The 25,344-nt window shown below is 42.7% G+C and overlaps 1 protein-coding gene and 1 long non-coding RNA gene across 6 annotated transcripts; one reads left to right on the top strand and one right to left on the bottom strand.

Moving 5' to 3' along the window:
- The first annotated feature begins 1,163 nt into the window (after positions 1–1,163).
- On the top strand, positions 1,164–14,321 carry LOC146656698 (uncharacterized). Of its 4 annotated transcripts, XM_085424460.1 has the most exons (7): positions 1,164–1,365; positions 1,492–1,906; positions 2,817–3,873; positions 4,019–4,335; positions 4,544–4,729; positions 8,277–8,337; positions 8,408–9,218. In XM_085424460.1, the coding sequence occupies exons 3-7, from the start codon at positions 3,236–3,238 to the stop codon at positions 8,610–8,612; spliced, it is 1,407 nt and encodes a 468-aa protein (XP_085280586.1). In that variant the 5' UTR covers positions 1,164–1,365; positions 1,492–1,906; positions 2,817–3,235; the 3' UTR covers positions 8,613–9,218. The 4 variants fall into 4 exon arrangements, with proteins under 4 accessions (XP_085280586.1, XP_085280590.1, XP_085280587.1 ...); XM_085424464.1 differs by lacking the exons at positions 8,277–8,337; positions 8,408–9,218 and adding exons at positions 12,219–12,289; positions 14,212–14,321 and having other exon boundaries at positions 1,164–1,906; XM_085424461.1 differs by lacking the exons at positions 8,277–8,337; positions 8,408–9,218 and adding an exon at positions 14,212–14,321 and having other exon boundaries at positions 1,164–1,906.
- A 143-nt stretch (positions 14,322–14,464) lies between these two features.
- LOC146656697 (uncharacterized) lies at positions 14,465–23,521 on the bottom strand. Of its 2 annotated transcripts, none has more exons than XR_014913955.1 (5): positions 23,146–23,521; positions 22,829–23,036; positions 20,403–21,850; positions 15,434–17,305; positions 14,465–15,353 (listed from the first exon to the last, which is right to left on the bottom strand). It is a non-coding gene; the product is annotated as an uncharacterized LOC146656697 (long non-coding RNA). The 2 variants fall into 2 exon arrangements; XR_014913954.1 differs by having other exon boundaries at positions 15,463–17,305.
- Positions 23,522–25,344: the final 1,823 nt, after the last annotated feature.

Below are 25,344 nucleotides of genomic sequence, written 5' to 3'. Positions count from 1 at the left end.
AATTATATACACAAAGTCATAGAAATCACCACTCCAATTGGTCATCATGATTTTAATATTCTCTTTTTCCATAACAATGAAATACGCCTTGGACAAATATGACACATCAATATTTCATTAGTGTTGTCACATCACATCCTGTAAGCATCGTCTGTCTGTGTCTTTTCCCTGAAAATGAATATTTCCAGCCAATATAGGCAATTCATCAACATGGCTGGAGTTATATACATTCTGTATAAGTGTGGTTAATCTAATGAACATTTGTAAGGAGACGGCAGTTACTGTGAATTCACAGCAGTTACACAGTGATTAGTAATAAACAGCCAGTGAGAGTGAGTGGATATGACTGTTCCCACCACTAACACATGACCATAGGCCACTACTAGATTAACTTGTGACACATCTGCACCTGCTGCTATGATCACATTGAGTAGAGGCTGAGTGGCTGCACTTACCCCTGGTACATCCAAATCTGCCCACAAACATGTTGAAAGATGCAATGCCAGCAATGTGGATTGTCAACACTGAAAACAATCAGTAAGCAAAGACAACAGGGATCAATTTTTTCTGTTTATTTAGCACCCACAACATTTGTAGTCGCCTTCTGCACAGGGGAAGTCCACACACACCGTGTGGTACCACTTTCCACAGAAGGTGCAATCTGCAAGATTGAATGAGATTGTCAGAGTCATTGTCTGGCTGTTTATTACTAATCACCTGCTGTACATTCACAGTAACTGCCATCTCCTTATAAATGTTTATTAGATTGACCACACTTATGCAGACTGTATATCACAACCAACTCTAACATGTTTGTTTGCAGAGGGCAGACACAGACAGACTACGCTAACGACATGTGATGTTACAACACTGGTGAAATATTAGTGTGTTCACGACATTTTTCGTATGGGCAAAAGTATTGATATCAGGATGGTGATTCTTATGTGTATGTCATTTGGCATTTTGTACAAATGTAGGCTGGTAATAAATACATGATATCATTTCATTCATTTCAAAGGTTTATTTGCATGACGCACAAACAGACACAATTGAAAGGTACAAATGTGCATGACACGAATTCAAACGTGGTGCAGATGTGTGTCACAGGTTGATCTGGCTGTAGGCTGTGGCACTTGGCCAGAGGTGGCGCTGGTTGACTCGAGTCCATGTTAGTGCACAAAGTAAACTGCACGCTGTAGTTGTGAAGCAAAAACGCTGAATTCGGAGAAATAAACCGTGCGAGGGGAACGATAACGACGACAAGAGTCTCCCGATCGTTTACTCTTGCTGTCCCGTGAACAACAACGGCGTGGTGTTACTTGTTTGCTGTTTTCGCGATCGCGTCGCGCATGAGGATATCACCAGGTAAACTCGCCACATTTTTAAACATTTTGTTGTTCAACAGCATCAAGACTGACGGAGTGTGTTTGAGACAACCTCACAAGTGTCACAGGTGACACATTTGGCGTTTTTTTGCTGGTTTGTCGGTAGGAGCTACTGAAACGCAAGACTGCCACACATCTGTTCGACCAACGCCAGTTGATCTAAACGCCAGTAGATCTGGAACACCGGCCAATTTAAGACGTAAGCAAAGAATAAACTCTGATGCAGCAGCAGGCACAGGTGTCTGGAGGTGCTACATGGTGGAGTACAAACTACTTTATAGACGGAAGATGTGGAGACAAAGAAGCCAAAATGGAGACAGAGGACAACTGTCAACCATGAAAACGACGTAGAAAAGACGGAGGACGTGTGCCCGTGGCCATACCTGGAGGAATTTTTCATGTGCAGAGGGAGAAAAGGAGACAGCGTCCAGATGCAGTGCAAACTTTGTTTGACCTCTACAGTCATTTCAGCTTACAAGACTTCAGCGTCTAATCTAAAAAAAAAAAAAAAACACATTGAGGTAAGAGGTTTTACAACTATACGTGTACAATATTGCCTTCTTATTTTTCATGTGTGTTAAGGTTATTAGTTTGGCTGAGATATTAAAATAAGACGGAGCTAGCTAATGTGCGTGTGTGCATGCATAATTGAGCTAAATTCGTTTTAGCTTATTATTTGGATAACCACCGTCATTACAATAAATTAAATTTGTAGTCATTTAAAACTCACAGGCCTACAATCAGCTGGCCTATATAAAAAACAAAAACAAAATTTGAACACAGTGCTGAGCTGCATCTCAAATTAATCTTCCAGCTCTCAGCTGACATGTACCAGAGCCCGCTTGATGGATCAGTTGATCAGGATCATTGGCCTGATATAGGTCTATCATAGTGACGTGGCTCTTAATCAGTAGGGTTATATGTTTCCCAATATGATATATTTTTTTAAAGAACATAATGTGGATTGTTTTTATTTGTTAGCTGTATGGGCAGCATTTTTGTGTATGTGATCCCTTTCCTTAAATTACATTTGCTATATACACATATTTTGCTCTCTTAGTATTTTTAGAACCTGACTAATACTGAAAACTTTAGGGTGATACTGATAAAAAGGACTTAAAAATTTAGATACTGATACATTGGTCGATACTCTTTTTACAGATAGTATACAGATTACAGAACTTGGAATGTATACAGAAATTCATGTTTTTCGCAATGATCGTTCAAAATTGGTTTACATTTGTAAATAAATACAGCAATATATCTGCAAAATTTGACCAATTCACCACTCTTTTATACTATGCTAAACAATCAAAGATTAGCTCATGTCTAGTTGAATGATGTTTTAAAAATGTTTTCCTGTAGTGTTAATCACAGTGATGTTATGAAGTAATGTATGAACCTGACGTATGATAATATTTATCTCTACAGAGGAAACATCCATCGAAGATTGAGCAGTACAATATCACTGTGGCATCAACATCTCGTCAGCGAAAGGCCACAGCCACACCAAACAAGCTCTCAGCAAATACACAAGCCAAGTTACCAGACCTGATGTTGAGAGCTGCAAACAAACATGTTCCACAAGCAACTGTTGACATGCTTGTCATCAATTTCATATGTGAGGGTCTACAGCCATTTGCAGTGGTAGAACAGCCATCTTTCAAAGAATTGGTTACCACATTACAACCTCAAGCCAAAGTCCTCTCCAGACCCACTGTCCGTGCCAGAATCTGTGAAGCTGCTGATCACATGAAGATGACTTTGGTTGCAGCATTGGATAAAGTCAAATTTGTTGCTACCACTACTGATTGTTGGTCAGCTCATCAGAAAAGTTACCTTGGAGTCACATGCCATTGGAGGAAGAGTCCCTGGAAAGAAGATCTGTAGCACCAGCATGCAAAAGATTGAGAGGGTCTCACACATTTGACATGCTTGCTGGTGCGCTTGATGATATCCATTGCCAATACAAGATTAGAGGCAAAGTTGTAAGAACCACAACTGATATGTGGAAGGCCTTGACAAAGTTGGATCCACTGTTTGGGGCACAAAATGATGCAGATGAAGCTGAAGATGAAACAGACCCAGAAACTATTGACCTGACTGACCATATTGACTACCATGAGGCAAGTGCAATTCTTGATGAAGACTCTGGTTTGGAGTATCAACTCCCGTCTCATCAGCGATGTGCATGTCACCTGCTAAACCTTGTGGCAACATCTGATGCTGCCCTAGCAGAGAGCATGAATGAAACCTACGAGAGGCTCTCCCGTGCATGCTTTGCAAAATGCCAGGCCATTTGGAACAAAACTGGCCGATCTCATTTGGCTAATGAAGTGGTAGAGGACAAGTGTGAGCTACAGATCATTCGTCCCAATGCAACACAATGGAATTCAACCTACCTTGCCATTGAAAGGATAATACGCATCATTGATGAGAAGGGGGAAAATGCCATCAGGAGCATTTGTGAGGAGTTCAAGGTGAAAATGTGAGTAAAATTGGACACCTACCAATATGGTTGCAAATCTTGTGAATTTTCCTTAATGGATGGTTAAAAACGTGAGCAGACTCTTAATATTAAATCAGAAGATCCCTGTTATAGTCATGGTGGGTTTTGTTGTTGTGTCTTACAGGTTGAGTCCTGCAGAAGTTGCATTCCTTAGGGAGTACTGTACCACCATGAAGCCACTGGTGAAAGCTTCAAACATTCTTCAGTCTGAGTCCACTTCCTTTATGGGATGGCTCCTGCCAGTAATCCAACAACTACTGTTCAAACTTAGCAGGCTGGAGACATCAAGCAAGACATGCGTGCCACTCATCAGAGTCCTGCAAAATGGCCTTCAAAAGCGTTTTGGAGCGATGATGGAGGATCCAGAGTTGGCTGCAGCTGCAGTCCTCTTACCCAAGTTCAAGACTTCCTGGACTGACAGAGCAGATGTAACAGAGGCTGGTAAGGATTCATGTGATCCCATTTTTGTGTATTTTTACATTTGAACACATGCTTAAGTGAGTATTTCACCTAATACATTGTAAGTTATTGATGGTCTGTCCCGAATACTAAACAATCCTTTTTGAGAATTTGCCGTTTTTAAATTTGTGTTCAGGAATAATCACTGAAATTTAAATAACAAAATTGTGTTATCTACTTGCAATTACAGCCTTGACATACATCAAACAACATCTTGAAACGACAGAGCATGAGAGTGAGGATCAGCAAAGAGAGTCATCTGATGAAGATGAATTCTTCTCCAGACCAATCTCCAGAAGGCTGCAAAGTGCAGTTGAGCTTGATGGTTACCTTGCTTGTGCCACAGACACCATGGAGCTGCTGCACTCCTTCTCAGGTATCAAAAACCTCTCTCTTAAACTGAACACAGCTCTGCCTGCTTCTGCTGCGTGTGAACGACTTTTTAGCTGTGCTGGTCTACTCTTCACAGCCAAACGAAGTCGGATTGCCTCTGTTAATTTAGAAAACCAGCTCTTGCTGAAACTGAACAAAAGGTTCAGAAAGTAAAGTGTGCTTGAATGTCCAGCTTGAATGAAAAAAAAAATACACAAAGCTGGAGTTCTTCTGTGTCTTTACGTGGCCAGCTGCCTCTTCTTCTCCCATTCTCTCTCCCTCTCTCTCCTGTTGCTACTTAAATGATGAAACTGATCAATGATCAGCTGATCGCTTTTCTCTCTTGTTTGTTTATCGTGCATTTCGAGCCAGAAAGAGGAAACCAGCGGTGGTCGCTCTAAACAACAGCAGCAGGTTAAAACTTGATCAGCTGCTATTAGAATTTATTTAATATTACTTTCTAGTATCAGCTGATGTTGGCTGGAGCCACAGCTGTAACAGCTGCTGGTCATGATATCGGTTTGGATATATGGTGAGAGGGAAACGTGAAGATGAAGCCAGGAGATGTCCTTACTGAATCATCAGAGCTGAACAGGTGATGGAGAAACAGGTTTACCTTTTAGGTGACATGAATAAGTTGAAGGGAAGTTATGAACTGTTTCTGAGAGACAAATAACATCAGGATCCTTTTTTACTGACAGCTGGTAACTGTGCAGGGACGGGTCTAGCAAAGTTTTGCAAGGGGGCAGGTAACCATATACATGCACTGTTTATAAGATTGGGGAAACCTGCAGTCAGCTGAGACTGAAGAAGTCAATTGGATGAGTGACGAAACGTTTTTCCCACAAAACGTAAAGTCCAGATGAACAGAATCAACTTTTGGAGATACTATATAGCTCATGCTAATATCACATCTTCACATTTTTCTTTTTAGAGGTAACAATAACTTTGCATTCTCGCTACTCACCATGCTCTAAAACAGGTATATGTTAGCAATGACATCATTTAACAAATGTTTTTAAAATTCTAGCCGTGCTAATTAGCCTTAGGATTGGTTGAGGTCTGTGCAAGCCTTTGGAACAAAATCAGTCTTTTAAAGCTCACTATTTTCCAGGTGAGCCTATAGCACATTTGTTAAAGTCAGTCCGGATTGTACAGCTTCTAATCAGAAACAATTAAAGTTTGTTTCTTTTTTTCTGCTCATCAATCTTTTTCTGTAAGTAGTTACCGAAATACAGTCAACCTTTCTTCATTTTCCTAAGTGTGTGTGTGTATATGTGTATGTATGTATGTATGTATATATATAAAAATATAAATAAAAGTAACAAAAAAAAAACAAACCACAACGCCCCCCAGTCCCACACAGATCAACACAACCATCAAACATATTAGAGGAATATAACAGTAACAAAAGTAGATTTAAACAGGCAATACCTCTAGACTAGCAAAATAAGAGATAAAGGGTTGCCACTTGTGAAAAAATTTGGCTGTGCAACCTCTCAACGTATATTTAATTTTTTCAAGTTTTAAAAAAAACATGACATCTTCAAGCCACCGGGAAACAGTAGGATACTTAACAGACTTCCAATGCAACAATATTAGACGTCTTGCTAATAGGGATGTGAAGGCTATAATATCCTTTTGTGTGGAATCAAGTGTAAGTGAGCGAACAGGAATCCCAAATACAGCAATCAGAGGACAAGGATGAAGAGTTACCCCAAGAACAGTTGACATAATAGCAAAATACCCTGTCCAGAAACCTTGTAGTTCAGGACACAGAAAAAACATGTGGCTAAGGTACGACCAGTACTTTTAACATTTTATCAATTATTTACCAAATTAAAAAACAACATGTGGTAACTTATTTTTAATTTTGCTGCATACAAGTTGAATGAATGCTTACTGGATCTAGAACACCATTTAGATCATAACAGCTCCTGATCAGGATGAATTTCATTTTCAAATCAAATTTCATGTCGCAGTTTCACACTTTTGTAACATATTATTTCAAAGCTTGCTTATGGGCTTGTTTTGGAGCAGACCAACAGTCAGGCTCGTCTTCACCCTTACTGTCAGACTCTGAATTGATGGTTCTGCTATATCTCACCTGGCTGAGTGGGGACACATGTACTAAACGTTAGAGTTCCCACTGCAGGAGCTTGGGTTTGAGTCTGCCCTCGACCGTTTCCTGTGTGCCATACCGCCTCAGTCTCTCCCCACCTTCCTGCCTCATGTTCTGAAATCTCTTCCTCTCCATCAACTTTGAGTTTCTTTGAGTGGAGCTTCTTTTGCAGCTGTGACAAAATATAGAATGGTTTCTGCAACCAGGGGAGTAAAATGTGCTGCAGTGTGAGGGCGCACAGGTGTAGGTGTGGAATTTTACATATAAATATTATAGTTTACTTCATGCACAAGAAATGTAAACATTTAATCTAACCCACTTTTCATCAACTACATAACCTTTATTGGAGAGTACATTCATAAATTGTGTGTATCACACACACAAACACACATCCACTAAACTCTCGTTTTATATCTCTCCCTCTCTCTTGTGAATGATGGAAGTTTGGTGGACTGTGTGGTTTGTCTGGCTGAAAGTTGTGTTTTTTTTATGTGTGGTGTGTTGTGAGGCTGATTATGAGTTAGTGTAATTGTGTATGGTGTTGTTAGCGTAGTTTATGTGGCGTTAGTGGTTTTTCCTGGATGCAGAGCAGGTCAGTATGCCGTGGACTTTTACACCACCATGTTAGGGATGGAGTAAAGTAATAAAGCTTGAGTGGAGAAGCTGCTGCAGGGGCTTCCTCAGCTGAGCTCTGAGGACAGAGCTGTCCTGGATGCTAACTTTTCTTTGGAGGAGATTAGTGCTGCTGCTGGTCAGCTGGCTCCTGCACAGGGTGGGCTGCCTGCAGACTTCTGTAAAAGACTGTTACTGGCATCGAGCCATCATGTGGGGCTCTCTCTTCTCCCTAAAAAACAGAGATTTGTCTCTGCTTAGAAATGGAGACGTGGCTCTGTTATGCACAGATTACTAACTTCCTTCAAAAGTACTGGCCACCAGGCCGAAACACTTTGTGAAATGAATCACTCACAGGGATCAGTCGTACTGTGTACCACACAGCTCTAATGTGAACAAGAGTTTTCTCATGAGAGACTTGGTAGTTATTTGTAAATTGTACAGTTTGATGTTGGAATAATTTCTTTAGATTAAGAGAAAGTGTTTGATAGGATTGACAATCTTTTTTGTTTTTCCATTATGAGAAGTTTTGCTTTTTGGAGGTGGATTTTTGTCACTTTTGGGGCTGTTGTATCAGGCGGCTTTCTGTTTTGTGAAAGTGGATGATGGGCTGAGCCGCCCAGTATAAGTTTGGAGAGGATCTAACTGGAATGTCCTGTTTCTGGAATATATATTTATATTGGTATATTTGTTAGAATTTTTAATCTTTGTTGAATGTTTTAAGAGATAAATAAGCAAAGTTATCTAGATTTATGTTGCCAGGTTTATGTCGGAGGCCTCTGCTGGTGTTGTCATTGTTTTTCTGTTTTCATTACAGATCAGAGTGATGTGGACTTTCTCAAAAGATGTTTAGATTTGTATGAGAACCTTCAGCAAAGGTGAGCTGGTGAAAAAATATGGTGTAACAGGTTTGTTGGTGGTCATATAGAGACTTTTTTTTTTTTTTAGGAAAAGAAGAGTCTCGGAGGTTGCCATGGAGACGGTCTGTGTCAGACTGTCTAAACCAAAAATGGATGCTGTACATACACTGATAAATGTCATTTCAGGAGTGGCCAGATTGAAATCCAGAGAAAACTATGCTAGAGGTGAAAGGTCAAACATTGGTCATCATGTTGAGATTTTTTTAATACCACAGACTGACAAAGAAAACTGAAATTTGTGAATTTTAAAGGTGTGCAAGATGTGCTGTGTTCAGTCGCAGGGCCTTGCCCTTTTATTTCATTTGTCTTTGGTTTCGAGTTTTTATTTGTGCTCTTGTAATTATTTTGTGATAAAACTTTTTCTATTTTGAGATCAAGATTCAAGTGGAAATCTTTGTGTGTCTGTCTCTCCCTTGGTTTCTGTAGAGGTACAGTGTGGGGGCGCCTGGATAAATGTTAAACAGAAGCTAGATGTAGTGTTCCTCCACTGTCCGTTAAGGATATGAGGAAAAGAAATGGTCAAGAACAAAGTGTATGGTGTATTTATAAAAGAAAATGGCTTTTAAATTGTATACCAAAACGACCACCAGAAAGTCAACTACAACTTGTTACATAATCATCATGACTGTTGTATCAGTTTAACAGTTTATGGGTTGACTTCTTTCGGTTCATTCACTGTTTACATCATGAAGGAAAAAGAAGGCAACAGGCTGAGAAATGAAGCTGTTGTGTGTCTTTGTGGCCACACAGGGGCAGTGCTGCATAAATAGTAGAATCTCTTCCTGGACACTTTTTCTGGACCTCTTTTTAAATGACTAATAAAGACAACAACAACATGAATTACATCAGGATCTGATATGGTTGTCTTTTTTTGTTGAGCTTTATATATTTCAGAATGCCTAGAGTTTTTGTTTCCCATGTTTTGTGATACAGAACATCTCCTCTCAGACGGCTGTTGTCTCATAATGGGTCATTACCTGGTCTGATGGGGTGTTTGTTCCATTTATAAATCAAGTGATTGATTTGTGAAATGAGAGATGGCCTCTGACCTGCTGACTGGTGTCTGATCTTCTCTGCTCCCCTCAAATTTGACAACTACTCGGCTAATGTGATGGTGGACAGGAAGTCACTAAACCTGGGACTCTGGAAACACATTTCTAGGGATAAAAAGTTAATGTAGATCGTTTCAGGAGATAAATATTAAATGATCGATTTGGCGATTATACTAATATAGTAAGAAAAGAATGTATGAAGAAAAGATTTTTTATCTATACACTTAAGCAACGACCAGAGTCTTAGAATTGCGCTTTCACCAGGTTTTACTTGACTGAACAACAGAACTTCTCTGTCTCCTTTATAAGGGGTCACATCCTGAGTTACACAATGAGTCTTTCAAATGTGTGCGATAACCCACTGCATGTGTAGTCGTGCTGAGACCGCGTGGTCTTATTTTTATTACCCCTTGATTCAGCTGTGACCTGCTTATCAAGTCTTTTTACAAGTACATCATAATTATCTGCTCTCATGCAGACATAAGTTGAGCAATGGTTTAACAAACTTTCCCATCAAAAACATGAAGGTTTAGCTTTAAGCTTATTTGTCCAAACAACAAAGGATAAACTGCCAGCACCTGGACTGAAACAGAACATAGTAGTGTTGGATGTAAGTAAAGGAAATACAAGTATAACTGTGACTATGGAACAAATCTCCTTCAATGTTAAACCTTAATGTTAACCTGATTGTGTTTATTAGAAAAATCAGCCATTACAGTGTCTGTGATTGCTTCACATAGTTAGTTAACTCTGGTTGTCTGTGGGGTTGTGTCAAACTTGGAGTGGAAAAAAAGCATAAAAACTGTGGAAGATGCAGACTGTGAAAGTCTAGTTTATTTCATGAATACAATTATTTTTTTTACAGTCGCTAGAACAAAGTAGCGTACATTCATGATAAAGTAAATACCACAACACAACATGGACAGTAAGAAGTAAACTGAATTGTCTTAGAACTTATTATATTCTTTAAGCTTAAAAGCAACACCTAGGATTCGACTGTTTGTGTTTTAAACCTTTTATTCAAAACTAGTATGTGTCAACACTTCTTTCTCCCAGCAGCATTATTGAAGTGACACTTTAACGACACTTTACCTGCTGATGCTTCACATCACAATCTTTATGACGAAAAAGCTCAGATGTCTGTGCTGTCACTTGTTATGAAAATGGACAGAACCTGGGCTCAGGCTTCCTCTTCTTCTTTCCTTCCTCTTTAATAATAACCATAGATCAGTAAAATAGCCATATTTTTAAACAAATGATTGTGATGAAGAGAATTTTTTTTTCTAGTGTGCATGAACTCAAAATCTTTTAAGTTTAAATCTTTTTTGTTTACCAATAACTGGGGAAATCCAAACTTGATGTACCAGGTCAACTCAGCGAGCTCCTGTCTTGACCTCCCCTCTGCGCGTGCGCACGCACGCACGCACGCACACACACACACACACACACACACACACACACACACACACACACACACACACAATCATCATAAATGCCATGATATCTTTCTTGTTCAAATAGTTTATTCACTTAACAAAGAGGTAGCTTGGAAACTCAGTAAGAAGGAGGAAAAATAGTTTAAGGACATTTTCTCAAATAAAGAGGATTTCATCATCTTTCTGTTCATAATGGGGCGATTGTGGCTCAAGAGTTGGGAGTTCGCCTTGTAACCGGAAGGTTGCCGGTTCGAGCCCCGGCTTGTACGGCCGCGGTCGTTGTGTCCTTGGGCAAGATACTTCCCCCGTTGCCTACTGGTGGCGCCAGTGTCGGGCAGCCTCGCCTCTGTCAGTGCGCCCCAGGGTGGCTGTGGCTACAATGTAGCTTGCCATCACCAGTGTGTGAATGGGTGGATGACTGGTTGTGTAAAGCGCTTTGGGGACCTTAGGGACTAGTAAAGCACTATACAAATACAGGCTAAATAAAAGAAGAGATACATCAGAAACAAATCAGTAGATCCAGAAATTATAGAGTCAAACTCTTTTCAGCTGTAGAGGTACACTTCATGCACTCCTTAGCGTACAGTTCAAATGCCTGTGTTAGGGTGCATTGTTTCAGTTTCATTAAGTCTTCTTGCAGTTACATGATAATTATTATGCTGGAGTGATCAAAGCTCATAAACATCTGAGTTACACAATGAGTCTTTCAAATGTGTGGAATATCCCAGCTGTAACCTTTGCTTTCAATTTGGTTAAATTTGGCATTCAGATCACAGACTAAACAACAAGTACAGTAGGTCTTCCACTCCACAATTAAAAATAGCAACACTCATGCAAGGCTTTATTCTCCATAGAGTCAACATAAAGCAACATTAAATAATGGATCTTTCATCTGAAAAAATTACAGTTTGTATAAATTTACACTGAAGACCAAAATACACACACATACATAAAACCCATAAATCACTAAAACCTATTAAAACACATGGAAAATTACCTCATTTGTTGTGCTATTCAAAGATGTGTATGTGTGTGTATTCAGGCCAAGTCATAAAGAAAGCAATAGAGGTCAATATACTTTATGTTCTACAGTCGCTGCAGATTAATGAATTATAGTGGAAACTTGAAGATCCTAGGTATAGTAGTTTGTGGGAAATAAATACAGTGAAGTGACCATTTAGCTCTTGTGGCATGAAACTGCTTAGTGCATTATTATTTGCTTTTCTACAATATGATATTTGTTTAATAATTGATTGATTTAGTGCATAAAATAGTTGATAAATAAAATGTTAAATATCTAATCTAAGGGAGTGTCTTTGACACATGCTGACTGCATTCTTCTTATAACCAGAACAGGAAGTGAGATCAGAGGAGAACAAGAGTGAGCAGTTTGGTGAAAGGAACAGGAAGGATGAAGAAGAGGTGAATATCCACACAGTTTAAAAGGAGACATCATGGCACAATAAGAGCACAAGCTCTAAGATGAAGACTGGTAATGATTAAAAACTGCACTAAATAGTATCATTCTGTGACTTCACACTTTAGGTAGTGCATAACATGTACCACTTTATATTAATTTTACTATATGTTTAAATAAATAAAAACTAATAACTTTAAAAGGTGCTGTTATTGAGTGAAAATTCAAAAGACTTCATGGCTGGGGAGAAAAAGGGAGAAAGATGGAGGAACACAGCACACATAAGAAACAGGTAAGAGTGGACATGAAGTCAAAGTCAGGGACATGTCCGATAATAAAGACCTTCCACCTGGCTACATATATGTCACTTCTGCTTTGCCCACATTCATCTATGGTGATCGCTCATAACTAAGCAGGGTGCTATGCTCTTATCAAACGATGATCCGAAACTGCTCTTAAAATAATTATTACAAGAATATATACATATTTTTTTTGTTATTTTTTTAGTTGAATATAAAATGTTTGTGTGTGATTGTCAGTACAAAGAGGAAGCGCGGACAGAGAGACTGGAACTAACAGAGATCAGGTGGATTTTTCACAACATCTACATGCATTAAATGGATGCGTTGTGTGCTTTTCAGTAGCACTCTGCTATTAATGTGAATAATAGCATTTAGCAACATTCACATCACTGTAAACTTGAACAGGATGAATGCCACTATACTGATGTGACAGACTACAAATCTGTTCTCCACTCTCTGAATTGGTGTACACGAGTCTCTGTGCTGAGTCTGCACAACAAAGTGTTTGGGTTTGCATGAATTCAAAAGCTGTCATTTAAAATCAGCTCTATTACCAGTTTGCTTCTTGTGCAGGTACGTGGAGTCGCAGGGGGATTTTGAACTGTCTGTATTGTATAATGGTACTTTAAATACTTGATGATTTGGTGGACCTGCCTCTATGTGGTTAAGCGACTGAAACAATGCCGTGCAGGTTTCTCCTCTGATCTGCTTTTTCTTAAACTGTTTTTGAAATTTACTGTCAACATGACTGTGCCATTGCATCGGGTTTTAAACTAAAGTGACCACCGTAAAGCTGATGTATTATATTAAAATCTGTTATTCTTAGACACTGCTGTAGGTCATCCAAAAATTACATTTCTTTTGAAGGCAACACTAAAAGCATGACATTAAGACTGAGCTGAGCCCTCCTAAAGGTTTGATGCTGGAGTCGCCCCTGATTGAGTGCTTCTCACACATTTATGATTTTGAACAATTTACAGAAAATAATATCAACAGTAAGTACTTTTAAAGACTTAACATATAATAATAGTTGCTGAATTCATGCAAGTCAAATAACTGATTGATCAACTACAGAAACAAAATTGTACTTCATGCGTTTCATGAGCACAAATCTTCATCTGTAAAATAACAACTAAAGATGTCAGATAATTGTAGTGAAGTCAAATGTACCAATTTCCACTTAGAAGCAGCGGAGAAGAAGCCACAAATGTGATGGAAAGACCGATGTAATGCCTCTATCACCCACTGTCCTTGCTGACCTGCATTGGCTTCCCGTTAAGTATCGCATTCAATTCAAAATCCTGCTGCTCACCTTCCGAATTATTAACGATATAGCTCCAAGCTACCTCATTGAGCTCCTTAGACATACACCCCTACGGTGTAATTTTACATGTAGTTGTTTTTTTTACTGTGTAATAATATTCAGCATTGCTATCAATACATTTTTCAAAAAATGCTTCTCTGTGCAAAATGGGATTAAAAACATAAACTGTGGGTGTGGCGGAGGTGTGGTCCGGGGCGCGGCTGCAGGGGAGGAGTGGTGCAGTGAGCTCAACGGGGCGATGCTGGTAAGAACAGCTGATGGCGATTTTGGACTGATGGTGGTTTTCCTTTCCTTTATATAGTGAGGTGGAGAGGAGCGGAGGAGAGAGACGCTGGGGAAACCGACCGCTGTCAGACGGTGTTCTGTTGTAATTCAGTGCACACTCTTAATAAATGTGGGATCTGATGACAACGACCTGTGTGTGGGTGTATCTGTGCCTAGCGTGTGTCACAGTGGGATACTGTTATTCCGTGATTTGAACCGGGGGAACAAATCGTGGCAGGATCAGCCTGATATTTTTTGTATCCCACTCTAACTTTACTGTATAAAGAGCTAACGTCTCCAAAATGTCACACAAGCGCTTATAAAATGCTCATCCTACCCAGTCATATGCAAAGTGTTAGAATCAACGTGTGATCCACCTGCCACTAAGAGATATTATTTCTCTTTGGTGGATGGAAAAAATGGAATCAAACTCACTGTCAGTAGCTACAACAGCACATTTGTTATAATATGATGAATCAAGCATTTAGATATTAAATAGTATTGAGGGAGACAGGATCAAATACAGTGGGGCAAAAAAGTATTTAGTCAGCCACCAATTGTGCAAGTTCTCCCACTTAAAAATATGAGAGAGGCCTGTCATTTTCATCATAGGTATACCTCTAACTTGTCCGAGTTTTAAAGAACTGATTTGCAAATTATGGTGGAAAAGAAGTATTTGGTCACCTCATTTTTTGCCCCACTGCGTAATATACAAAGATATTTGTGGCAACTCGATGTGCTTTGTCCACTTTTATTATCGGATTGCTCTGTTAACCAAAGGGAATACCTCAGTTTATTGTATGTTTGACTATAATTTACAAAAAGACTAAAGCATCATTTCTTATCTTTTCTACAATAACTATCAAATGAACAAATGGAGAGTGCTCGCTCAAGTCATGGATCAAGTGACTTAAAGGGCCGTTTTCAAAGAAAACTAAAAGTGTATAAGCAACCAAGGAAGTGAGTCCTACCTGGCCACTGGACAACATTCAGTGACAGTGCACTTGCTGGCATCTCCGGTGGGCAGAGCCCTGATTCAGTAGGGTGAATAAGGGATCTTGTCTCCTCCGTACTTAATGAGAGTGGTGTATCTGTCAGTCATGTCTGGCACATAAAACACCAGGTAGGTCCCATCATGGCTGTCACAGATATCTGCTTCTTGGGCTTCCCCTCTGGGTCCTTCAGGAGAAAACAAAAACTGTTACCTAAATATCAATGCTTTGAATACATTATTGTGTGGTCCACGTTCATGCACTCACAGTGATCTGCACTGCCAGCAGTCCCTCACCTGCATCTTTGGCATCAATGGTGACCTTCACTGGCAGAGAGGTGGGCGCTCCAGTGGTGTTAAGGCCGGATCCACTTGCACGCACCTTGCTGGTATCATGGGTGGGCAGCACCTTCACCTTGTAAGGGCGGACCAAAGGGGAGAGAAGACAACTGGCTGTGGAATACAGTCTCACAAATGAAAGGAGCCTTATTTACAGAACCGAGTAAACCACGCAAAGAGTTTTCCATTTTCAAAGCTGGCCAGAGTGGAACACTGTAACATGTAACACCTAGAAGGTTCAGATGGCTGCAGTACTTTGCTAATTTGGATCAAAAGTTTGGGGGGAAAATGTAATTAAATCAAGTGATTGTAATGCTGTTACTTCCGTTGTGTAGTTAACCATCTATCATTTTAGATGTTTCATTAGCAGCCTGATGAAATTAGCTGTGTAGTTAGCCGACTTCTGCCATCCAAACAGATGAGGTGAATTATGCAGATCACTAGCACAGTACACAGATTACCACTTCTTATTCCAGCCAGACTTCAGGTACTTCATTCGAATCATGCAGTAACAACAAAGGTTTATTACTACTGGCTTTTTAAATTGTGCTTCTTCTGTTCTAGAAAAACAGAAACATGTGATCACAGGGTTTTGTTTTTTTCAATGACATTTGTGTTGGTTGTGTCGGTTGCAGGCAAACATTGATCATAATGGTTAGATATTAGGAAATAGCTTAAAATGTGTGCATATTTAACTTGTTGCACTGCCGTAGTGTTACCTGCGTGGGATCTCCTCATGAGCATATGACTGTACCCTGGATGATGATATGTGAGGAGCTTGAACTTGATTCGCTAACAGAAACTAATTTGGCTAGCTTAGCGCACATGTCTTGTGGCAAGATATATGCACTTAAATGTTTTAAGTCATTGGCTGTTCTGCCAAATTGCCACCAACCTGCAACTTTGTGAGCTGACTGTTTCGCGATTTTTGTGTTTTAGACAACAAAAATAAAAGAAAAAGATGTACAGATCCAGGCTTTTCCTTTACTGTGGTAGTCGCATAGAATGACGTCACTGACACTGGTTTAATATGAAAACAAACTTTGCAAAAAAAAGAAAGAAGAAGAAGTGAGTCGGCGTGTCATCTTTATCGAGCACCATACATGTTTTGCCTCACATTAAAATTATTAGTTTTCCTTTTCAAAAATAATTTATATTCAGAGAAGTCAAATATAGCAAATTTGCACGGCTTCCACGGCGGGCAGGTGGCGCAGAACACTTGCCGGCCCCTGGCAACTTGAAGCACAGACAGGCCCTGGTTCGAGCCTCGGCTCGAACACACTCACTGAGTTCAGGTCCTATCTGTGTCTTCAGTCTGCTAGGGGGATTCCTGGTCTGCGCAGGGAATCCCAATCCTTTTCTTTTCTTTTTTGGGGTGTTGGGGCCTGTATTTACAAAGCTGGGACTATCTCCGTTGTCATGGCTACCAAGAACAACGCCAGCTTGGGGGAGAGCGGAGAGCCGATAAGCAAACACTCATTCATCCTTTCTCCTCTTTCGTTTCACAGCTGCTGCGGTGGGAAACGCTGGGACTTGTGTGGCTATGCAGTTTTTGCATTGTTGGGAACTTTTAAGGACCAGCCTTGAATTTTACAGATTTGATAAGTGAAGCCTGGATATATAGTGAAGAGAGCTGGGATAATCTGGACAGAATCTGCAGGCTGCATCTCCAAATCACAAGTGGCTTTAGATCTGACTCTTACAGACAGGCATGCATGTCTCAGGGTGATTACACACTAACACATTGTGATTAATCACACACATTTGTATACATTTTATTAACAAGATAATAAAAAAAACACTATACAAAATGTGTTTTTGTGACAGGCCGCTAGTAACAAAGTGCTCTCAAGGTTAAATACACATACCGGTAGACATTGAGGGCTAGCAGGAGGGACCATGCGCTTACCTGCTGCTCTCTGGCAGGTAGCTCCATGCCCTCCTGGGTTTTAAATGCACCTTAGAACACACATGCATCAACACTACAATGAGCGGGTGGAGGGAGGTTTGGAGTCTTCTCTCACCCCCATTCTCTGCGACCTGCTGGAGCGGGGGGGGGGGGGGGGGCTAGGAGGAGGAGTTGGCCGTCCGACTGCGGTCTGGGGTGTGGGGCCTCCCTGCTGCTGCGGAGTCGGGGCGGTCTGCCTCCCCCCACCGCAGGGAAAAGGGTAATACCACCTGGGTCTGGGTGCAGTTCCCCCTCCAGGGGCAAGGGTACCTAGACCCGGTTTGTAGGGTACGCTTGGGGAGTGTGATCGTGTGTACAGCGTCTCTTTATGTCTGTCTCCACGTTGGTTGAGTGTGGAGTAAGTGCATATGAGAGCATGAGGGTGGGAATGGATGTTTGTATATGTGTGTGCCTGTATTTCTGTGTCTATATGTCAGGTTGGGTGTCAGGCGCCACCTCTCTGGGGACATCTCAGGCCCTCCAAGGTTTGGAGGCCTATCTCCCCCTACCACCACTTCCCCTGCCAGTGGCGGACTCCCTCAGACATCGGTGCGTTGGTGGTTCTTTGTGTCCGGGGATGGGCGTCCAGGTACACACCGGCTCACTCCTTGGCGGCCGCTTATCGGGGCCTGGAGCCTGGGGCTCGCTCGGGCCACTTCGGAGGTGGGGTGCCCCCGGCCTCTCGGCCTGGGGCTCGGTCACTCAGGCACGGCTGGCTGCCGGCGGAGCTCACGGGCGCGTCACTGCAACTCCCCCTGGCTTCTGCTCCGCGGCTGCTGAGTGAGCCCTCATCTGGGACTCTCCTCAGCTCTTTCTGGGACAGTGGCGCGGCTGCCCCTCTGTTGGTCTTCCTTGGTCTCTTGTGTTCTGGGGGCCTCTGGATGTCTGGAGTTTTGATCTCCTCCATACCTGCTTCATGCCCTGGAGGACGGGGCTGTGGCCCCCCCCACACCCTCTAGCAGATCATTACATGAAGGAACCTTTTTAAAAAAAACAAGCGCATCCATGCTCACAGGTGTACACATGGGTGATCACACCCACAAACTACACCCTTTTTGGCTCCTACCTCAAAGCACACTGTGTTCTGTTGATCTTATGTGCTGCACAATAATGTTTAATATTTAGTATTTACTGTCATATTCCCATATATCATTGTGATGCTGTTTATTCTATTACTCTTGTTCTCTTCTGCTTGTTTTCTTTTTTTCTTTCTCAGCAGGTGATCCAGGTGATCGATATATGCATTTTTTATTTCTTTTTTTTTTCTGCTCATTCTGTTGGTTTTTGTTTTTTGCCCTTCTCCCCCGTCCCTCTTCTCAGCTGTTTCTCTTTCCCTCTTTCTTTCTCCCCTTCTTTCCCCCAAAATAAAATAAACAATAAAAGGTGAATCAAATGGACCATTACGGCAAGGCTGGGATGGTCAATTTGGTAAAGTAAATCCGTTGGGCATCTTTCTTTGCCTTTAGACAACAATTCTGATGGCAAAAGAGCCAAACGGGACAGGCAAAAAAAAAAGAAAAAAAGAAAAAAAGAAGTGGCTTTAGATCTGACTCTTACAGACAGGCATGCATGTCTCAGGGTGATTACACACTAACACATTGTGATTAATCACACACATTTGTATACATTTTATTAACAAGATTAAAAAAAAACACTATACATGTGGTGGGGCGTGGTCTGCGGGGCCGTGCGGACGCACCTGCACGGCATCCGCAATCACGCCCGCCGTGTTAAAACACGGGGACTCAGGGGTTGGTGGTGGTGTGGTGTGACGTGAATCAAATAAAGTTGGCTCTGAACGTGGCTCCGTGGTCCCGCCGTGCCTTATTCATGCCACATTGGTGCCGAAACCCAGGAGGCGGCATGGCGGGTACCTACCAGAGCCAGGAAAGGAAAGAGCTGGCCGAGAGGGTGGCCGAAATAGCGGCCACCCAGCGGAAGCAGGCGGCGGAGGTGCGTCGCCAACAGGAAGAGCTGCGGAAGGAGAGCGAACGCCACCTGGGGAAGATGGCAGAGCTGGCAGCGCTGCTCTGGGCCTGGGCGCCACCCCCACAAGTGTGTCCCGAGGACAGTGAAGCGGTGGAGGAGCCGTGTGGGTCACCTCGGCAGCCGGAGGTGGTGGACGAGCCACGCGGGGGTCCGAGCCTGCCGGAGGAGGAGGAGCAGCCGGGTGAAGGGCTGCTCCTGCCGGGAGCGGTGGAGGAGCCGCTCCAATCGGAGGCCGAGGACGAGGCGGGCGAGGGTCTACACCTGCCGGAGGCAGAGGAGTCGCTCCACCCAGAGGTGGGCGAGGGGCTGTGCCTGCTGGGGGCGGAGGCGCAGTGCGGGGAGCCGCTCCAAACGGGAGTGGCGGAGGCGGTGGCGGAGCAGCTGTGCGGGGAGACGGAGGTCCCTGCTCCAGGGCAGCCTGTGCAGCCGGAGTTGGAGGCAGAGGAGCGGGACAGCCCCGCTAGGCCGGGGATCGGCGGGCTGGCTAGTCCAGCCTCGCTGCCACCAGTCGATTCTGCGCGCCTGACGTCTGCCCAGCCGCCTGTGTGCAGGAGCTCACGGCCATGCCTGTGGGGCCGTGTCCGCTTGCTACGCGGCCGACCTCCGGACCAGCTTCGCCGTTGCCGCTGGATGCGCGGGCGGCCACCAGAACGGACGCTTCCCCGTCGCTTGGTCAGGGGCTGGGGCGCCGATGTTTAGGGGCCGAGTCTCGCCCCAGTTCGCGGGGGGGGGGGGGAGTAGGTTCGGCCAGATTGCTCCCCGGCCTCAATCGGGCGATGGGGGTATGTGGTGGGGCGTGGTCTGCGGGGCCGTGCGGACGCACCTGCACGGCATCCGCAATCACGCCCGCCGTGTTAAAACACGGGGACTCAGGGGTTGGTGGTGGTGTGGTGTGACGTGAATCAAATAAAGTTGGCTCTGAACGTCGCTCCGTGGTCCCGCCGTGCCTTATTCATGCCACAATACAAAATGTGTTTTTGTGACAGGCCGCTAGTAACAAAGTGCTTAAAGATTTCAAATTGGTTCTTTCCCAAGTTTTCTGTTATGTGTACACATATTCCTTGAATTAGGTGCTTTTTAATTCTCCAATAATGGTCAGTGCAAAGTGTTTACACAAACAAACAAACAAAAAACATTACTCAGAAAATGGTCAGGTACAAGAACTGGATTAAAAAGGATTGGAAAAAACAGATAATGTCCAATGAAATACTTCAGCGTGTGGCTCATGACTTTTGCACAGTACTGTAAATGTTATTAATAATGAAAGATATAAAGATGTAGCTTTCCCATTTTTAAAAAATTCCCATACACATTATTCTTTTCTTCTAGTGAAGGTGCCTCCTCCTTCAGACCTTAGGATAACTAATTTCTCAGACAGTGACATCACGGTGCGCTGGGAAGCTGCAGATGATGATGATGTTTCTTACCTCATTAAGTGGATCTCCCTAAGTGGAGGCGACCTGAGGCAGGTGGGGAAGAACTATTGAGTTGTTGGAGTACATATTATGAAATAAAAAATACAATATCTCAATAAACTGTTGTCCTGTGTCTTAAGGAGTATCAGATATCACTGTCTGCACTCTATGGAGATGGAGCTCAGAGTGAAGCTGTGGCCGTACGCTATAGCACCTGTGAGTCACACATTTTAACTATATCAGCTGCTGGTGGGAGCAGGCTCTCATGGATCTTTCTGGATATTTGCAGCGGGGACATGCTGGGGTCATTTTGGAGCAGGTTAATTTGTGTGCGCCACGTGTCATAATCAGTTTTGTTGTTAGGTCTGGGAACCTTACCGGAGAAGGTACGGAGTCTAACCTGGGACTGGATGTGTTTGACATCTTGCCTTCGTACGATATGCTCTACCACGACCTTCTGAATGTCAGGTGGATTCAAATCACTTACTGAAAGGGACGCACAGGCTTAAGCAGACAAAGAAGGAAATCGGGTAAACCCTCCAGCACTCATTTCTGTGTCCATTTTGGGCTAAAAACAAAAACACCTCATAACTACCTGTGGATGCTGGCTGAGCCTCTGAAGGTTGAGTGATATGTCATTAAGCAGGTAGTCAGAGTTCTCATTGATCAGTTCCTTGAGGGAAGTGTATCCACAGGCCTTACTGATGTCCTACATGGAGCTCAGCGCCGCCTGGCTCACCAGCAGTGTCTCCTCACCAGCTTTCTCCAGCACAGGATACAGCGAGGCCATCAACAAGGCACAGAAATTGCGGCCCACTGGCTGAGCACAGCAGGCGATTCCCCCGAGTTGGATGCACAGCTGACAGATGTTGCTGTTGAGCTAATGGATCATGGATGCAGATGTTGATGATGAAGGAATCACTTGGAGAGAGCTTGTATTTGAGTTGCTGGCATCACTGTTGTATATCGAGGGGAGTCTGGATGGACCGAGCAGCTACGCAAAGAGACAAAACCTGTGTTAAAGCACTGCTTTCTAACCACTTTTACACATGCACTGCAGCTCTGAAGTTTTCAAGATATTGTCCATGCACGTGAGAACGCAAATGTCTGACACAGTTAGATCAAACATTAAACAGCCTTTAGCCTTCCTGCTCCTGAGTGAAAGCCTGTATTATATCTGACTGTGCTCATGTGGGGATAAGACAGATTAGCCTTTTCTCAAAGTGAAGAGTGGGGGCCAATTTAGGATCTTCACTCAAATTTAAAATACAAGGGAAACTGATGTATTTCCTTAAATAAACAAAAACCACACAAGCGCTTATAAAATGCTCATCCTACCCAGTCATATGCAAAGTGTTAGAATCAACGTGTGATCCACCTGCCACTAAGAGATATTATTTCTCTTTGGTAGATGGAAAAAATGGAATCAAACTCACTGTCAGTAGCTACAACAGCACATTTGTTATAATATGATGAATCAAGCATTTAGATATTAAATAGTATTGAGGGAGACAGGATCAAATACAGTGGGGCAAAAAAGTATTTAGTCAGCCACCAATTGTGCAAGTTCTCCCACTTAAAAATATGAGAGAGGCCTGTCATTTTCATCATAGGTATACCTCTAACTTGTCCGAGTTTTAAAGAACTGATTTGCAAATTATGGTGGAAAAGAAGTATTTGGTCACCTCATTTTTTGCCCCACTGCGTAATATACAAAGATATTTGTGGCAACTCGATGTGCTTTGTCCACTTTTATTATCGGATTGCTCTGTTAACCAAAGGGAATACCTCAGTTTATTGTATGTTTGACTATAATTTACAAAAAGACTAAAGCATCATTTCTTATCTTTTCTACAATAACTATCAAATGAACAAATGGAGAGTGCTCGCTCAAGTCATGGATCAAGTGACTTAAAGGGCCCTTTTCAAAGAAAACTAAAAGTGTATAAGCAACCAAGGAAGTGAGTCCTACCTGGCCACTGGACAACATTCAGTGACAGTGCACTTGCTGGCATCTCCGGTGGGCAGAGCCCTGATTCAGTAGGGTGAATAAGGGATCTTGTCTCCTCCGTACTTAATGAGAGTGGTGTATCTGTCAGTCATGTCTGGCACATAAAACACCAGGTAGGTCCCATCATGGCTGTCACAGATATCTGCTTCTTGGGCTTCCCCTCTGGGTCCTTCAGGAGAAAACAAAAACTGTTACCTAAATATCAATGCTTTGAATACATTATTGTGTGGTCCAGGTTCATGCACTCACAGTGATCTGCACTGCCAGCAGTCCCTCACCTGCATCTTTGGCATCAATGGTGACCTTCACTGGCAGAGAGGTGGGCGCTCCAGTGGTGTTAAGGCCGGATCCACTTGCACGCACCTTGCTGGTATCATGGGTGGGCAGCACCTTCACCTTGTAAGGGCGGACCAAAGGGGAGAGAAGACAACTGGCTGTGGAATACAGTCTCACAAATGAAAGGAGCCTTATTTACAGAACCGAGTAAACCACGCAAAGAGTTTTCCATTTTCAAAGCTGGCCAGAGTGGAACACTGTAACATGTAACACCTAGAAGGTTCAGATGGCTGCAGTACTTTGCTAATTTGGATCAAAAGTTTGGGGGGAAAATGTAATTAAATCAAGTGATTGTAATGCTGTTACTTCCGTTGTGTAGTTAACCATTTGTCATTTTAGATGTTTCATTAGCAGCCTGATGAAATTAGCTGTGTAGTTAGCCGACTTAGCTTAGCGCACATGTCTTGTGGCAAGATATATGCACTTAAATGTTTTAAGTCATTGGCTGTTCTGCCAAATTGCCACCAACCTGCAACTTTGTGAGCTGACTGTTTCGCGATTTTTGTGTTTTAGACAACAAAAATAAAAGAAAAAGATGTACAGATCCAGGCTTTTCCTTTACTGTGGTAGTCGCATAGAATGACGTCACTGACACTGGTTTAATATGAAAACAAACTTTGCAAAAAAAAGAAAGAAGAAGAAGTGAGTCGGCGTGTCATCTTTATCGAGCACCATACATGTTTTGCCTCACATTAAAATTATTAGTTTTCCTTTTCAAAAATAATTTATATTCAGAGAAGTCAAATATAGCAAATTTGCACGGCTTCCACGGCCGGCAGGTGGCGCAGAACACTTGCCGGCCCCTGGCAACTTGAAGCACAGACAAGCCCTGGTTCGAGCCTCGGCTCGAACACACTCACTGAGTTCAGGTCCTATCTGTGTCTTCAGTCTGCTAGGGGGATTCCTGGTCTGCGCAGGGAATCCCAATCCTTTTTTTTTCTTTTCTTTTTTGGGGTGTTGGGGCCTGTATTTACAAAGCTGGGACTATCTCCGTTGTCATGGCTACCAAGAACAACGCCAGCTTGGGGGAGAGCGGAGAGCCGATAAGCAAACACTCATTCATCCTTTCTCCTCTTTCGTTTCACAGCTGCTGCGGTGGGAAACGCTGGGACTTGTGTGGCTATGCAGTTTTTGCATTGTTGGGAACTTTTAAGGACCAGCCTTGAATTTTACAGATTTGATAAGTGAAGCCTGGATATATAGTGAAGAGAGCTGGGATAATCTGGACAGAATCTGCAGGCTGCATCTCCAAATCACAAGTGGCTTTAGATCTGACTCTTACAGACAGGCATGCATGTCTCAGGGTGATTACACACTAACACATTGTGATTAATCACACACATTTGTATACATTTTATTAACAAGATAATAAAAAAACACTATACAAAATGTGTTTTTGTGACAGGCCGCTAGTAACAAAGTGCTCTCAAGGTTAAATACACATACCGGTAGACATTGAGGGCTAGCAGGAGGGACCATGCGCTTACCTGCTGCTCTCTGGCAGGTAGCTCCATGCCCTCCTGGGTTTTAAATGCACCTTAGAACACACATGCATCAACACTACAATGAGCGGGTGGAGGGAGGTTTGGAGTCTTCCCTCACCCCCATTCTCTGCGACCTGCTCCGCGTCTTTTTGTTCTTCCAAACTGCTCCCGGTACTCCGGCCGGTGCCGTAATTAACCGTTGATCATGCTTGAGAATATTTTAATTGTTATAGGAGGATGAACTCTGATGATGAAAGCCCACGCCTCAGAGAAACCCGGAATGGAGTTTCTTACAGTTTCCAAACCAAAGAAGATAAGATGAAGCATAATCACAAGCAAATCATAATTCACGTCGGCAGTAATGACACCCGGTTACGCCAATCGGAGGTCACTAAAATCAATATTGAATCGGTGTGCAACTTTGCTAAAACAATGTCGGACTCTGTAGTTTTCTCTGGTCCCCTCCCCAATCAGACCAGGAGTGACATGTTTAGCCGCATGTTCTCCTTAAATTGCTGGCTGTCTGAGTGGTGTCCCAGAAACGATGTGGGCTTCATAGATAATTGGCAAACCTTCTGGAGGAAACCTGGTCTTGTTAGGAGAGACGGCATCCATCCCACTTTGGATGGAGCAGCTCTCATTTCTAGAAATATGGAC

The sequence above is a fragment of the Rhamphochromis longiceps genome, linkage group LG12 (assembly GCF_057381845.1).
Source record: "Rhamphochromis longiceps isolate RC_006_pf linkage group LG12, R_longiceps_female_GT1.1, whole genome shotgun sequence".
Classification (NCBI taxonomy): domain Eukaryota; kingdom Metazoa; phylum Chordata; class Actinopteri; order Cichliformes; family Cichlidae; genus Rhamphochromis; species Rhamphochromis longiceps.
The sequence above is the reverse complement of the archived record's forward strand: the minus strand, read 5'-3'. Positions and strand labels throughout refer to the sequence as shown.

Excerpts from the sequence above, each read along its gene's own strand:
- LOC146656698 (XM_085424460.1), top strand. The coding sequence starts at position 3,236 with ATGCCATTGGAGGAAGAGTCCCTGGAAAGAAGATCTGTAGCACCAGCA. Across the intron at positions 4,336-4,543 it reads AGCAGATGTAACAGAGGCTG|CCTTGACATACATCAAACAA; the intron begins GTAAGGATTCAT and ends TTGCAATTACAG. Across the intron at positions 8,338-8,407 it reads TATGAGAACCTTCAGCAAAG|GAAAAGAAGAGTCTCGGAGG; the intron begins GTGAGCTGGTGA and ends TTTTTTTTTTAG.